At 41.8% G+C, this 15,513-nt stretch overlaps 1 protein-coding gene across 15 annotated transcripts in view; it reads right to left on the bottom strand.

The window, feature by feature from the left end:
* Positions 1-15,513, bottom strand: part of LOC106590420 (LIM zinc-binding domain-containing Nebulette) — a 111,799-nt gene that overhangs the window by 45,788 nt on the left and 50,498 nt on the right. For 8 of the 15 annotated variants that reach the window (XM_045710534.1, XM_045710538.1, XM_045710535.1 and 5 more), the window contains exons 2-19: positions 9,177-9,676; positions 8,974-9,048; positions 7,270-7,338; positions 6,869-6,970; positions 6,033-6,143; positions 5,612-5,722; positions 5,313-5,423; positions 4,830-4,940; positions 4,322-4,429; positions 3,979-4,089; positions 3,436-3,546; positions 2,939-3,046; positions 2,525-2,635; positions 2,305-2,415; positions 2,061-2,171; positions 1,837-1,947; positions 1,567-1,677; positions 43-153 (exon numbers count right to left, since the gene is read on the bottom strand). The exons of 4 other annotated variants lie outside the window; for them this stretch is intronic. In XM_045710534.1, coding sequence (XP_045566490.1) covers positions 43-153; positions 1,567-1,677; positions 1,837-1,947; positions 2,061-2,171; positions 2,305-2,415; positions 2,525-2,635; positions 2,939-3,046; positions 3,436-3,546; positions 3,979-4,089; positions 4,322-4,429; positions 4,830-4,940; positions 5,313-5,423; positions 5,612-5,722; positions 6,033-6,143; positions 6,869-6,970; positions 7,270-7,338; positions 8,974-9,048; positions 9,177-9,665 — 2,283 coding nt within the window. In that variant the 5' untranslated portion in view covers positions 9,666-9,676. The remainder of the gene's footprint in view (positions 1-42; positions 154-1,566; positions 1,678-1,836; positions 1,948-2,060; positions 2,172-2,304; positions 2,416-2,524; positions 2,636-2,938; positions 3,047-3,435; positions 3,547-3,978; positions 4,090-4,321; positions 4,430-4,829; positions 4,941-5,312; positions 5,424-5,611; positions 5,723-6,032; positions 6,144-6,868; positions 6,971-7,269; positions 7,339-8,973; positions 9,049-9,176; positions 9,677-15,513) is intronic. 3 more of the 15 variants (XM_045710539.1, XM_045710542.1, XM_045710544.1) reach the window with 3 other exon arrangements.

The following is a 15,513-nucleotide window of genomic DNA, read 5'->3' as shown; positions in this document are numbered from 1 at the left end:
CTGTGTATTCTAACAGCATATACATGTATATGTATTCTTTACCTGGCTCCGCATTGCTGATTGTCGTTTCGCAAAATTTGTCTCAATTGTTTCGGGCAGCGTAGAATAAAAACTGGGGGAGGTATCCTTTTTCAGTACTTCCTTGTACTTTAGCTGGAATAAAGGAAACATAAGATGAAAACATTGTTTTGAGACTAATTTAATTGTACTCATATAGCCAATAATAAGGCAATAGCGGTTAGAGCGTTGGGCCAGTAACCGAAAGGTCCCTGGTTCGAATTCCCAAGCCGACAAACTGAAAAATCTGTCGATGTGCCCTTGAGCAAAGCACTTAACCCTAATTTGCTCCAGGGGTGCTGTACTACTATGGCTGAAACTGTAAAACAACACATTTCACTGCACCTATCCAGTCAGTGTTGTTGACAATAAAAAACATATGTACTGTATATTTATAGATATGTTTTTTCTGTACCATTTTTCTGTACAAGCTAAATAGTCAAAAATACTGAGCAATAGATAGCATATGTGTGAGATTGCAAGTATGTGTGAGTACAGCTTTATACCAGTGTTGAAAAAGAAACTCTGAAAATATAATTTACCAAGCTTGCAAGTACAGTACCAGTGTAATGTTTGGACACACCTACTCATTCCAAGGTTTTTCTTTATTTTTACTATTTTCTACATTGTAGAATAATAGTGAAGACATCAAAACTATGAAATAACACATATGGAATAATGTAGTAACGAAAAAAGTGTTAAACAAATCAAAATATTTTTTATATTTGAGATTCTTCAAAGTAGCCACCCTTTGCCTTGATGACAGCTTTGCACACTCTTGGCATTTTCTCAACCAGCTTCATGAGGTAGTCACCTGGCATGCATTTCAATTAACAGGTGTGCCTTGTTTAAAGTTAATTTCTGGAATTTCTTTCCTCCTTAATGCGTTTGAGCCAATCAGTTGTGTTGTGACAAGGTAGGGAGGGTATACAGAAGATAGCCTTATTTGGTAAAACACCAAGTCCATATTATGGCAAGAACAGCTCAAATAAGCAAAGAGAAACGACAGTCCCATCATTACTTTAAGACATGAAATGCAGTTAATCCGGAAAATATCAAGAACTTTGAAAGTTTCTTCAAGTGCTGTCACAAAAACCATCAAGTGCTATGATGAAACTGGCTCTAATGAGGACCGCCACAGGAAAGGAAGAGCCAGAGTTACCTCTGCTGCAGAGGATATGTTCATTAGAGTTACCATCCTCAGAAATTGCAGCTCAAATAACTGCTTCACAGAGTTCAAGTAACAAACACATCTCAACATCAACTGTTCAGAGGAGACTGCGTGAATCAGGCCTTCATGGTCGAATTGCTGCAAAGAAACCACTACTAAAGGACACCAATAAGAACAAACGACTTGCTTGGGCCAAGAAACACGAGTAATGGACATTAGACCAGTGGACATTTGTCCTTTCGTCTGGAGTGCAAACTCTTGAATGAATAGGTGTTCTAAAACTTTCGACCGGTAGTGTACATGTAGTTTAGTACTCCCCATTACTGTTTATACTCTACCTCACTCTGTAGCTGGGAAGCCACTTTGGCATGCTGGGTCTCCATTGTTTCTGGTAAGGTGGAGTAGAGAGAACTAGAAACTTCCTTCCTCCCTGCTTCTTTGTACTTCATCTAAATTGAGGAAAAAAGACTCAGAATTGTTTTCATGTATTTATTTCCAATGAATTTAGTCAAGGATCTGTATAATTTTGATGGGCATCGCCATAATTCCTAATGGAACAAATATGTATGAAAATTGTCCCTTAACTGTAAGGGATAATAGTTGCTAACCTCACTCTGAAGTTCAGATACAGCTTTCGCAAACTGTGTCTCGGTGGTTTCTGGAAGCTGAGAGTACACACTCGTGGAGATACGCCTTTTTCCTTCTTCTTTGTATTTATTCTGGAAAAAAGGAAAGTATTGTGATATATAATCGTTCTACTTTTTTGGTTAATTCTCAATCATTATACAGAAAAGCGCCCAAAACAGAAGTTATGAACTAAATGTCCAGCCACCTCGCTCTGCATCTCTGTCATTTCTCTGGCAAACTGGATCTCTGTGGTCTCTGGAAGTAGAGAGTAGAGGGAGGTTGACATGTCCTTCTTTCCACTCTCTTTGTATTTGATCTGAGAAACAGAGGGAGATGAGTAAGTATTAACACTCATTCAATGATCTCAAGCTAGGCACTTGTGTAGATATGAAAGTATTGGATAGGTAAAATAAATATGGTGAAAATTCAATTTAAATGCTATATAGTACCTCACTCCGTAACTGGGACGCTTCCTGGGCGTGCTGGATGTCCTTGGTCTCAGGGAGTAGAGAGTACAAAGAAGTGACCACCTCCCTCTTGCCCACTTCCTTGTACTTGGTCTGCAACACCACAAGAAAAAACTATCAATTCACATTGCAGGGCCCTTGTGTAGACAAGTGTTTACTGAACTTTAACGAAAGTTAGATTTTGTTTGGAATTAATGTTCACCTCGCTCTGCATTTCAGACATCTGCTTGGCCAACTGGGTCTCTGTGGTCTCGGGAAGCAGAGAATACAGGCTTGTCGAGATCTTCTGCTTCCCCCCCTCTGTATACTTGAGCTGAAGGAGGAGACACAGAGACATGTGTTTCTTGATCCTGAATCTTCTTAAACCTTCTCTGAAGTTCATGATACATTTCTGTAATACTTTCTAATAACTTTAATGACTTAACATTTAAGTATTTATAAACTATAAATAAGAATTTCATTATTTGTAAAACATGTACAATGAACAAGCATAATTATGTATAAGCATTTACAATGGCTTATTCATGAAAGGTATTATGAAGTTTTACCCCAAATTCTTCTAATCATTCATTGACTCATATGTATGAGTCATAGGCCTTCTGTGCTGTGAAATTACCTCGCTCTGTAAGTCGGAGACCTCTTTTGCAAACTGGGTCTCTGGTGTCTCCGGGAGCAGAGAGTAGAGGCTAAAGGAGTTCTCCTTCCTGTCCTCTTTATACTTTTTCTACAAAATGGTGGAAAATTATTTGAGTCAACATGATTGAATTTAAAAAGATTGGAGGATAAATCAATAACATTTATTTATAAATCCCTTTTTACATCAGCCGATGCCACAAAGTGCTACAAATCCTTGTGAATCATCAAGAAATATACTCCTCCTGTTTTTTTGTTGTTGATAAATTGGATAATGAAGAGGCGACATGAAACATTTCCAAGCGCTGATTCACAAATTACAATACGTGATAGATTGAATTAAATTATTCATGATTTATCTGAGATTCTATTCAGGGCAATTATTTTTTGAAAGAACCTTCCCTTTTTTATGTAGTCATTCTGTGAGAATGCACATTGTACTCCCTGTGTATTCGTACAGCATATACACACAGCATTTACCTCACTTCGCATTGCTGATTGTCGTTTCGCAAAATTAGTCTCAATTGTTTCGGGCAGCGTAGAATAAAAACTGGGGGAGGTGTCCTTTTTCAGTCCTTCCCTGTACTTTAGCTGAAATAAAGGAAACATTACATGAAAACATTGGTTACCTCAAATGAGAACTAGAGAAAACTTGAAACTCCCTTCTTGACTGCCTTCTTGTACTTTATCTGACACGAAAACAATAACAGACATCTAAGGACAAGCTAGAAAGACTTCCCTTTAAAAGGACCAATTATACAATGAAAAAAATTGGACAATTGAAATGGCCCTACATAAGGCTTTCATAACACACCTACCACAAGTATATAAGTATTTCATAAACGCCGACGTCAAATGCCAACAACCGCAAGTTGATATTTTTTTATTATACCCTTTTTGACATATACAATTATGAAAGGCTTATGTCATTTCTTATGATATGTATGGGTTATGACGTCCTTATGTTCAAGTAAAGTGTTACCTGACATTTGGCTTTGATTTTTGTGTTGTTGATGTCCATACCTCACTCTGGAGTTCTGACACAGCTTTAGCAAAATGGGTCTCAGGGGTCTCTGCTAGTTGAGAGTAAATGCAACTGGAGGAATTCCTTTTGCCACTTTCTTTGTATTTGTTCTGAAGGATGACAATGCAAAAATACTCAATTCATTAAACCCAGGCATAGACAATAAGCAAGCTTCAATCTGCACAACATGTAATATTGACTGAGGCTGAGCTTAACTTTAGACCACTTCTGAGGTACACAAAACATCTCACAAACTTTTATTTTGGGGGTGTTCTAAACCTTGAAATAGCTGAGACTATAGTTGCAGTAAATGCTTCCCTGACTTTACAAATGAATACACACCTCGCTCTGCATTTCTGTCATTTCTCTGGCAAACTGGATCTCTGTGGTCTCTGGGAGTAGAGAGTAGAGGGAGGACGGAGAACCTTTGCTTAACTCTTTGTATTTCATCTGAAAAGGAAGACAGAGAACAGCAACTAATGACAATGTTCTAATTGAATTCAGGCTCAACACTTCAACAGTTGGCACATTTTCTTTCAAATGTACTGAGTAGAGGGCAGTGACCGTCTTGGGTTTAGGCGGGTATCACACTAAACACACTTTTTAAAGGGATAGTGCCTTTAATTCCATTATTTTCAAAGGTGCGGACGCACTAGGAATGATCCTACACAGTAACACGCCTCCCCTCGCCTCACACTTTCACTGTTGTCTATGGCTGTTGGTGTGACCTTGTGACGTCATCAATGTCCATGTTGTCTGTAAATGTTGATTATAGATGATGATTGTCTTCACACTTAAGACACGTTCCTGAATAAGGCCAATGAAGTGAAGTGGACTGAAGTTAGAATACCTCACTCTGTAGCAGAGAAGCCTCTTTGGCGTGTTGAATCTCCATGGTCTCTGGTAGCAGGGAATACATGGAGGTAGACAGCCTTCTCTTCCCTGCCTCCCTGTACTTGTTCTGCAACACAAGAGAAATAGTGTCAGTTGCTTTTTACTGCTTGACTCATTGTATTCTGGTCACACCACTCTAGGCTGTGTTTAATACTGACAGTGGTATATTGATCATGCCTGGGGTCATGGGATTTGAGCGGTAGCTAACATAGTCTGACTGGGAAGTAGACTCAGTTCATTGCCCATCAGACCATGGAGGCTAGGTACCCGGAAGTCTTCGCCACTGGCCATCTCGGGTTGGCCAATCAGTAAAGGGAGAATATTAAAGAATGTTAATACAGTGACCCCATGTGCGTAACACTAAAGCTACCGTACGGTCGTTAAATCTTTCCTCCTCATGATGAGAAGAGGAAGCGGAGGAAGAGGAGGGTGGTATTACCTCACTCTGGAACTCTTTCACTGTTTTAGAGAGCTGCATCTCAGCGGTGTCTGGAAGCAGGGAGTACAGGCTGCTGGAGATCTCCCTTTTCCCCTCCTCTCTGTACTTGCTCTGGAAAAGAAACAAGCACATTCCAAAAACGCTGCCATTCCTAGGCATATTGTGAGACCAGTGCTAAGTGAATACATGTTCTTGCCACTGTGGTTGATGCGTCAGCCACTCAAGTGGATGATATCCGATTTGAATGTCGTTCATTCTCAATTTTACCAAATGGTGTCAGAAGTGGGAAAAGCTCTCACCTCACTCAGTATGTCCGAATGCTCCTTCGCAAACTGAGTCTCAAGGGTCTCCGGGAGCAGTGAGTAGAGGGAAGTGGATATCTCCGTCTTCACATTCCCTTTGTACTTGATCTGGAAAAAGACCAAGTTAGTATTGTATTAATATCTCCTGTAATCCTTGTTATTTATCTGATGCCAAAGTGTTTCAGTGGCATTTAACATATTTATCGACTGAACGTATTCAACCTTAAGCCAGGTAAGTCTTCGAGCACACATTATCTTTTACAATAACAACCGTTTCAGAATTACTGTGAAGGGTGACTTCAAGCTCAAGATGATCAGGCTGGACATATGCAGCCAAGCAATTACACTCTATAACGCTTCTTGTGTAGCTAAGTCAGAGAGGCTGAAATAACAAGGAGGTTTGGCGTGATGTCACTACCTCACTCTGTAGCTCGGAGGCCTCTCTGGCGTGTTGGGTCGCCATTGTTTCTGGAAGCACTGAGTAGAGAGACATGGCTGTTTCCAACTTTCCTTCCTCCTTGTACTTGGTCTAAAACATAACAGAGATGGAAAGACAATACAAATAATCCCTACTAGCATCCATGCTAAGACAAATGCACAAACACAAAACATACCTGTGTCATAGTTTATGAAGATAGTCTAAAATGACAAAGTGCTTATGAGAAAAACGACTTAAAATGATAAGGAAATAACCAGAGGAAAGGATGCACTACTGTTTTTATGCTTTTAGGATGTTGGGCCATATGTTAAAAAAAAAACTTTGCTTCTATCGACACACATGTTTAAAAGACTTAAAAGACCAGCCAAGCCTTTTTCACAGTGAAAGGTCACATTATCTGAATCTATTAAGCTTGTGAGAGCTTCAGGTGAAGCATCTGTGTTGAATATTGATGTGAGTTTTATTCAGTCAACTGTTCGTCTTGTTTGTCTGCTTACGTGCATAATGTATGTGTGTAGGTGCGTATATGTGTGTTATGAATGTGTGTGTTGACAGGAGCGGAATGCACTTTAAAAGTGCAACTAGGGCCTGTTGACAATCGACAGGACAGTCTATCCACAAGCAGAGCACCAAAACAGTACCTTTCTATCACAGGGCTGACAGACACTGTGACTGGAATGACAAAGCTCAGAGCTGAGGAATGTGTTGTGTCTCTGTGGTTTGCCAAGGTGCCAAGGACAGGGGAGAGGGAGAGAGAGAGCGAGATAGGGGAGAGCGAGAGAGACAGAGAATGACGTCAGCAACACACAACTCACCTCAGAGATGAAAGCGTTGATGTTCTTGGAATGCTGAAACTCTACATCGGGGATGAAGAGGTTCTGGGCCTTGGATTTCTCATAACCCTCCTTGTACTTCACCTACAGGGTAGCAGGTAGCAGGGTTATGTTTGTTCTTTTGTCTTTCTTAGGCCCACCACCACCCACAATATTTGAAGGACAACTTTATTATTTTAATAACATGGTCATGACAAACAGTAAAATACAGGTCGATACAAAGCATACCATTTTCAGCATATCGCTATCTACACAGGCTGCTTTTCCTCCAAAACCTTTACAGGTGGCTACACCCCATTACTGGACACTGAGCCAATCCTGCCACATCCTCCCACAAAAACAACAGGCTGTATTAAAGAACAAAGAGGATGAATCCTACTTACGTCACTTGCCAGAACACTGCATCTCCTGGCAAAACCGGGTTCGGGCAAGACGGGCTTAGCAGCCGAGGCCTGACAGGAGTCAAAGCACATAGTTACAGTCTGCAAAGGGTTAAAACCTGTAGGATGACAGCTGATATGTTGGGCCTCATAATGGTTGAAAATAAGCTTATTGCAAGCTACAGTAATTAGGTAATGACACATTTATTTTACCAGGTAAATTGACTGATAACACATTCTCATTTACAGCAACGACCTGGGGAATAGTTACAAGGGAGAGGAGAGTGGATGAATGAGCCAGTTGGAAGCTAATAAACTAATAAGGCACTTTATATGGGTGGCCGTGCACTAAGAGCTCATTACTAATGAATACAGTAACTTAAGTGTATGGGTCTGCTTGGCACGTTGTCTGACTGTACCGGTTGTGTTACAGTGTCTATTGTAGCTACAGCATGAAGCAGACAAAAGCTCAGCTAGACAATTGTTCCTCTGGCTGATACTGCTTATCAATGCTTTTCCATTTGGACACTGTACCAACCACTAGCATGGCATTACAATGGGGGCATATATTTGACCTTCTACATTTCACCAGAAAAAAGTCAGGCAAAAAAAATCTGCATCTCCAGAACAGGGGGGAATAGAGATGGTCTTTCCATTTATTCAACTAGGGGACTCAGACACTGAAGAGAGAGGAAAAGAGAACACGAAATATAATAAAACTACGCGGAAGTAATATACTGTAGTGTCAGAATGTTAATTATTTATGTCCTGTAATCATGTTTCAACAATTTATTTTTCCTGCCAAAAGTATTCAAATAGCCAGAGTGCTTCTCCGCTCGTGTGAAATTGTATGGCCAGCAGTTGCTAAAAGTTTTATCTCCACTAAGTGGTGGGTGTCATAATTAAAGAGCACTTTGAGACATGTCGGAATTATTCTACATCACAGATGGTTAATAAGTAATTATGCAGCTTCATGGTGCAAAATAATTAGTTTATTATGTTGACGGACAACAAGGAAACATTCAAATGGCCAATCGCAAACCTCTCTAACCAGTCATCCCGCCCTCACTTTTTTTCTCCATATGACCAAAGGAAAAATGAGGGGGCGGGGGCTTCTGAATGATAAGCAGCTGAAATCCAAAATAGTTGCTACGTTCTTCTTTACTAGATATGGCTTCTTATCTAATGGGCAGGCAGCACAAACTGTACTTCCCTCCTTTTGAAAGCCATAAAGAACTAATTTCATTTGAGGGATCGTATCACCATGGTTACTCAAAAGTAAAGTTATCTTCTGAGTTGGAGCAGAGGGAGGGAGTTCTGATCTAATCTATACATTTCTAGGCTTGTTTGGTTCCCATGTGCCTTTCCTGTCTAGTAATAGAAGTACTATTTTAGGACACCTTCAGACGCCAGACTCAACTCTCTTTGAGTTTAGCTTCCATAGTAATCTCTATCTCCTAGGGGTGTTGAGCACAAAAAAGGGTCCACCCTCTCATTTCAGTCCAGATTAATTATCCCCAGATTGGCCAACAAGCCTCTTCATCTGTGGTGCTGTGGTGTAGGCATGACTAAATCCCTCAAGGGCTTTCCTCCAAATCCTTTACAGGTGGCTATCACCCATTACTGGACACTGCAGTGAATCCTGCCACAACTTCGCACAATTACAACAGGCTGTATTAGAGAACACAGAGGATGAATCCTACTTACGTCACTTGCTAGAACACTGCACCTCCTGGCGACATGCACACTGGGTCTGCGCAAGACGGGCTTAGCAGTCAAGGCCTGATAGGAGAACAAAGCACATAGCTACAGTAGGTATAAATCCCCCCGCAGCTTTAGAAAAGCGTGCCAGTCTGTGCCAAGGTCATCAGAAAGACACAGGCCAGGGCAATGCCAACTGGCATTCTCACCTCGACTGCCCCTTCTGTGCCATGCTCGTCCACCGCTGCTTCTCCCAGCACCGTTTCCTCCGATGGTTCTTCCATCCAGGTGACTCGTCCTGTAGCACGCTTGCCCACCACTGCTTCTCCCGACACGGTTTCCTCCGACGTTCCTTCCATCAAGGTGACCATTTCCTCCGATGTTCCATCCATCAAGGTGACCGTTTCTTCTGACGTTCCCGCCATCAAGGTGACCGTTTCCTCTGACGTTCCATCCATCAAGGTGACCGTTTCTTCTGACGTTCCATCCATCAAGGTGACCGTTTCTTCCATCAAGGTGACCGTTTCCTCCGACGTTTCATCCATCAAGGTGACCATTTCCTCCAACGTTCCATCCATCAAGGTGACCGTTTCTTCCATCAAGGTGACTGTTTCCTCCAATTTTCCTTCCATCGAGGTGAGAGCTTTTTCCGACGTTTCTTCCATCAAGCTGCCTGTTTCCTCTGACGTTTCTTCCATCTAGGTGACTTCTGGGTAAAGAAAACAGTAAAACACACAAAATAGATGGTTTTGAGGCAGGTAATGTAAATGTGGCCAGCCTAAGAGTCAAAACGCTGTTCTGCAAGGATTTCGTTTTCTGGCTCAACTCTCCCTCTCGACTCTATGTTGGGTACTCCTTATCATCACCGCTTTCCCGATTTAGACCCCACTTAGGGCGTTATCAATGGTGATGCCGTACATGTGAATCAGAGGGCCAGTCTTAAGGGTGGGAGGGTGAGGAGGTTCAGGAAAGGTGTCGCACACTGAATGGAATGTCCCAATCCAGACATGTCCTCTAATAACCAAAGTATTTTAGTTATTTGAGATAACAAGTGCAAGTCCAAAAAGGAAACACCCTCCTTAACCTTCAACCTTACAAAAAACCTTCACTGGCCTGACCTTAAGGGTAACCATGACAGAATGAAGAGATCAGTGGAGGGGAGTGCAAAGTTGAGGCCAATAAAGCAGATATGGAGGAGTTGGCATGAGAATAATATTACCAGAGCGCTTTACACTCCCATCCTCCCACTCAGTCTCCAAACAAGCTGATTGGATGCAGGACACAATTAATTTGCATTAACATTCAATATCCCTAATTTAGACCTGACTATTACCATAATTGACCCCTAAATATACAGTGAGGGGGAAAAAGTATTTGATCCCCTGCTGATTTTGTATGTTTGCCCACTGACAAAGAAATTATCAGTCTATAATTTTAATGGTAGGTTTATTTGAACAGTGAGAGACAGAATAACAACAAAACAATCCTGAAAAACGCATGTCAAAAATGTTATAAATTGATTTGCATTTTAATGAGGGAAATAAGTATTTGACCCCCTCTCAATCAGAAAGATTTCTGGCTCCCAGGTGTCTTCTATACAGGTAACGAGGTGAAGGGAGTGCTCTTAAAGGGAGTGCTCCTAATCTCAGCTTGTTACCTGTATAAAAGACACCTGTCCACAGAAGCAATCAATCAATCAGATTCCAAACTCTCCACCATGGCCAAGACCAAAGAGCTCTCCAAGGATGTCAGGGACAAGATTGTAGACCTACACAAGACTGGAATGGGCTACAAGACCATCGCCAAGCAGCTTGGTGAGAAGGTGACAACAGTTGGTGCGATTATTGGCAAATGGAAGAAACACAAAAGAACTGTCAATCTCCCTCGGCCTGGGGCTCCATGCAAGATCTCACCTCGTGGAGTTGCAATGATCATGAGAACGGTGAGGAATCAGCCCAGAACTACACGGGAGGATCTTGTCAATGATCTCAAGGCAGCTGGGACCATAGTCACCAAGAAAACAATTGGTAACACACTACGCCGTGAAGGACTGAAATCCTGCAGCGCCCGCAAGGTCCCCCTGCTCAAGAAAGCACATATACATGCCCGTCTGAAGTTTGCCAATGAACATCTGAATGATTCAGAGGACAACTGGGTGAAAGTGTTGTGGTCAGATGAGACCAAAATGGAGCTCTTTGGCATCAACTCAACTCGCCGTGTTTGGAGGAGGAGGAATGCTGCCTATGACCCCAAGAACATCATCCCCACCGTCAAACATGGAGGTGGAAACATTATGCTTTGGGGGTGTTTTTCTGCTAAGGGACAGGACAACTTCACCGCATCAAAGGGACGATGGACGGGGCCATGTACCATCAAATCTTGGGCGAGAACATCCTTCCCTCAGTCAGGGCATTGAAAATGGATCGTGGATGGGTATTCCAGCATGACAATGACCCAAAACACACGGCCAAGGCAACAAAGGAGTGGCTCAAGAAGAAGCACATTAAGGTCCTGGAGTGGCCTAGCCAGTCTCCAGACCTTAATCCCATAGAAAATCTGTGGAGGGAGCTGAAGGTTCGAGTTGTCAAACGTCAGCCTCGAAACCTTAATGACTTGGAGAAGATCTGCAAAGAGGAGTGGGACAAAATCCCTCCTGAGATGTGTGCAAACCTGGTGGCCAACTACAAGAAACGTCTGACCTCTGATTGCCAACAAGGGTTTTGCCACCAAGTACTAAGTCATGTTTTGCAGAGGGGTCAAATACGTATTTCCCTCATTAAAATGCAAATTAATTTATAATATTTTTGACATGCGTTTTTCAGGATTTTTTTGTTGTTGTTCTGTCTCTCACATTTTTCCCTCACTGTAGGGCTTTAGGCACCAATCCTGTGGGAGGTTTTCTCCTCTTATTATATGTAGTGGAATAGGGTAGCATTGGGTTTGTTTGGCACAAAGAAAGCTAGATAGCTTTAACTGGATGACAGACCCATTTGGAACCAAATCTTGATACCAGTGAGTCTACAGTGAGGAAAGTCAATTTGGCCCAGTGACTCATGTTGCAACAAGCAGCACTTGTTGTTATTATGTATCCTGCCAAGATGGAATATGAGGAAATTCACTTGCAGGTGCAAAGTTGTCAGCATACAGTAAATTACAGTTCTCTAAAAGACAAAGAAATGCCCTGGCTTCTATCCATTGAAATTACACAGAAACGTCAAAGAGATGGCAAATAAATATAACACATTGACATTCTAATCTGAAGAATGCCTGTGTTTCAAAACTAGATCCTGTAGAACCGCAGTGTGCCAGTCAATAGCTCTAGCAACATGTCTGCACTCCCTATTAGCAGAGAGGTCGTCCATGGGCAGTCAGGTAAAGAAGGCCCTATTCTTCCTGCATGCGGTCATGTGCCTTGGCTCTTATCTCAAAGGCACTGAGCAGAGCTGTGGTAGCAGAGCCCTCACCTTTTATCAGCCTCAACACAATAGAGCCCTCACCTTTTAGCTCAAACCACCCGCGGGCCGTATGTTTGACACCCCTGAGTTATATAATACTTGTTTCGCTGTGTAGATGAATATGTGAATTTCAGGCTTGCTATACAGTACTTCTCTTTCTCTGGTTTACCTGAGAGGAACTGAAACCAATGTGTTTACTTCTGAGTAAATGTGTTAGGGGAAAAAATTGTTAGGGATTTTGAAGACACAAAAAGGACAAAACAATTTAATATTGTTTGTAGAGCATGCAAGGGCTATTAGTAAAATTGTTGTGTGGTGGTATTATACATTTTGTATTTTAAACATGTCATGGTGTAATAATGTTATATGATGTACTGTTTTATATGTAATGTAAGTGCCTTAATGTGTTTGGACCTCAGGAAGAGTAGCTGCTTGGCAGGAACTAATGGGGATTCATAATAAACCCCCAGGAAGAGGGTTTTATTGTTAATTTATAGGATACTGTGAAGGGTTAAGCTTTTCTGACTGAAATCAGTCATCACCCTCATTACCTCATGTCCACCCACCCTTCTACTCTGCAATCAGTACAGTCTAGAGTCTAGGAAACAGCAAAAAATGTGCATGTTTTGGGGTACTGAACACAGTCGAGGCTATTACAGTGGAAAACATAATCACTGACAGCCATGTGTCATCCCTGGCCACTGTCTAATCTAATAGAAACATACTTTTACAATTCTGCCACGACTACCAGCAAAGGTAAACTGGGATGATATTGCCAGCTCATCAATATAATTTACAGTTGAGAGTACTGTCAGTGACCTAAACCCTTCTCCATCGCTGACAGAGTTATTCATACGGCCCAGGGAAGCCAAGGGTGTGGACTGTAGCAATTCAACCATCAATTAGTGTCAATCAATTCGAGTTCATTGAATTGTAGTACTATGGAGCAAATAACATCTTAGCAGTCCTTTAGGTTTGGAGAGGAGAAGCCTTGTAGGTCTCTGGTTGGGTTCTCCTGTGACACACGACATTCCCGAGATAGATGAGCACCACATTGACTGTGAAAGTCATTCATTAGGCTTCTCGCCTAAATAGCACTGCAGGTCACTATGGCAGATTATATGCTGGAGGTAGTGAGGCTTCAGTAATGTGGTTCACAATATGCACTGCTCTTTAGAGGGTCATTTTTGAAGACAATGATGTTGCACGAGAACTGGGTTCAATCTGTATTTGTTTTCTTTTAAACACTTTAGCTTGGCCAGATTGAGCTGGAATCAATGGAATGGTCCCAAATGTGCAACCCCCTACCATCTGGCACTCCAGGCAGGCTTAATTAAAATGCTCAAAGTATTTGGAAGAAAACAAAACCTCTGGTTTGGACTTTACATTGTGGAGTGAGGTTTGGGCTGCAAGAATAGTGCGCCCGTCCATACAGTAGCATGAACAGGCCCGTCCATGCAGTAGAATGAACAGGCCCGTCCATGCAGTAGCATGAACAGGCCCGTCAATACAGTAGCATGAACAGGCCCGTCCATACAGTAGCATGAACAGGCCCGTCCATACAGTCGCATGAACAGGCCCGTCCATACAGTAGCATGAACAGGCCCGTCCATACAGTAGCATGAACAGGCCCGTCCATACAGTAGCATGAACAGGCCCGTCCATACAGTAGCATGAACAGGCCCGTCCATACAGTAGCATGAACAGGCCCGTCCATATAGTAGCATGAACAGGGTGGCATGAGCCAAAATTATTTGTACTAGTTTTTTTCGCAGGGTGTCAGATGCTGGCTTAATAGGGCAGCCATCTGGCCGCTAAGTTCACTCAACCATTTCAAAGGGGAACCAAACTGCCAAAATCGAGAGATAAAATGTAACATTTTCGACCCATCATTGTCTCCTTTGAAGCTCTGTCAACATCGCTTGCAGAAAAATCCAAAACAAAGATCCCTGAGGGCCAATCATGTGGTCACTGCTGCACTTCACCTCGTGTGAACACTATCGCTACTTTCCATTTAGTCACATTTTACATCAGAGCCACAAAAGCCTGTGCTTTTGACACATCAAGTCAGCACTATTTATAAAGTACTGATTGTAACTCCACTACCTCGGTCCGTTAGCAGGGGATGCATTATGAAAACTAAAATCCTTGATTTACAGTAAGTCACCTTATGTTTGTTTCTTAACATGATCATGACAATAGCTAAAATGTATTTATTCAGAATTTACTCATCCTGTATTCACACAGGTGGGGTGGCAGGTAGCCTAGTGGTTAGAGCGTTGGACTAGTAACCGGAAGGTTGCTAGATCAAATCCCCGAGCTGACAAGGTAAAAATCTGTTGTTAATCCACTGTTCCTAGGCTGTCATTGTAAATAATAATTTGTTCTTAACTGACTTGCCTAGTTAAATAAAGGTTAAATAAGAAAATATAACAGGTAATCCTACTCTTTTAGAAGGGGCACAAGTTCTAAATGCCACAGTGCAACACAGTGGCTGGGGGTATCAGGAGAGTAAGGGCTAAGGAATGCTTTAGATTGGCCATGGAGATCACAGAGGGGGGAAACAGGGATGGGACAGCCTTTAGAGTGGGACTAGCACCCCTCCTATGGACAGCATTAACATAAACAACAAATCCCAAATAAAAATGTATTTTCTGGTTAGATTAAAAGGAAAATGAGTCCCATAATCACCGCAACACAAAAGGGATTTCTATCCAGTAATGTTCAAATTAAGGATAATTCAAAACAGCTACTGCATGTCCGTGTGCAGTTGAAGTCAGAAGTGTACATACACTTTAGTCAAATACATTTAAACTCAGTTTTTCACAATTCCTGACATTTAATCAGGTAAAAATTCTTAGGTCTGTCTTAGGTCAGTTAGGATCACCACTTTATTTTAAGAATGTGAAATGTCAGAATAATAGCAGAAATAATTATTTCTTTCAGCTTTTATATCTTTCATCACATTCCCAGTGGGTCATAAGTTTACATACACTCAATTAGTATTTGGTAGCATTGCCTTTAAAATGTTTAACTTGGGTCAAACTTTTCAGGTAACCTTCCACAAGCTTCCCACAATACGTTGAGTGAA

Source organism: Salmo salar, chromosome ssa29 (genome assembly GCF_905237065.1).
Source record: "Salmo salar chromosome ssa29, Ssal_v3.1, whole genome shotgun sequence".
In the NCBI taxonomy this organism is placed as follows: domain Eukaryota; kingdom Metazoa; phylum Chordata; class Actinopteri; order Salmoniformes; family Salmonidae; genus Salmo; species Salmo salar.
Note: the sequence above shows the minus strand (reverse complement) of the source record. Positions and strands in the feature narration are given on the sequence as shown.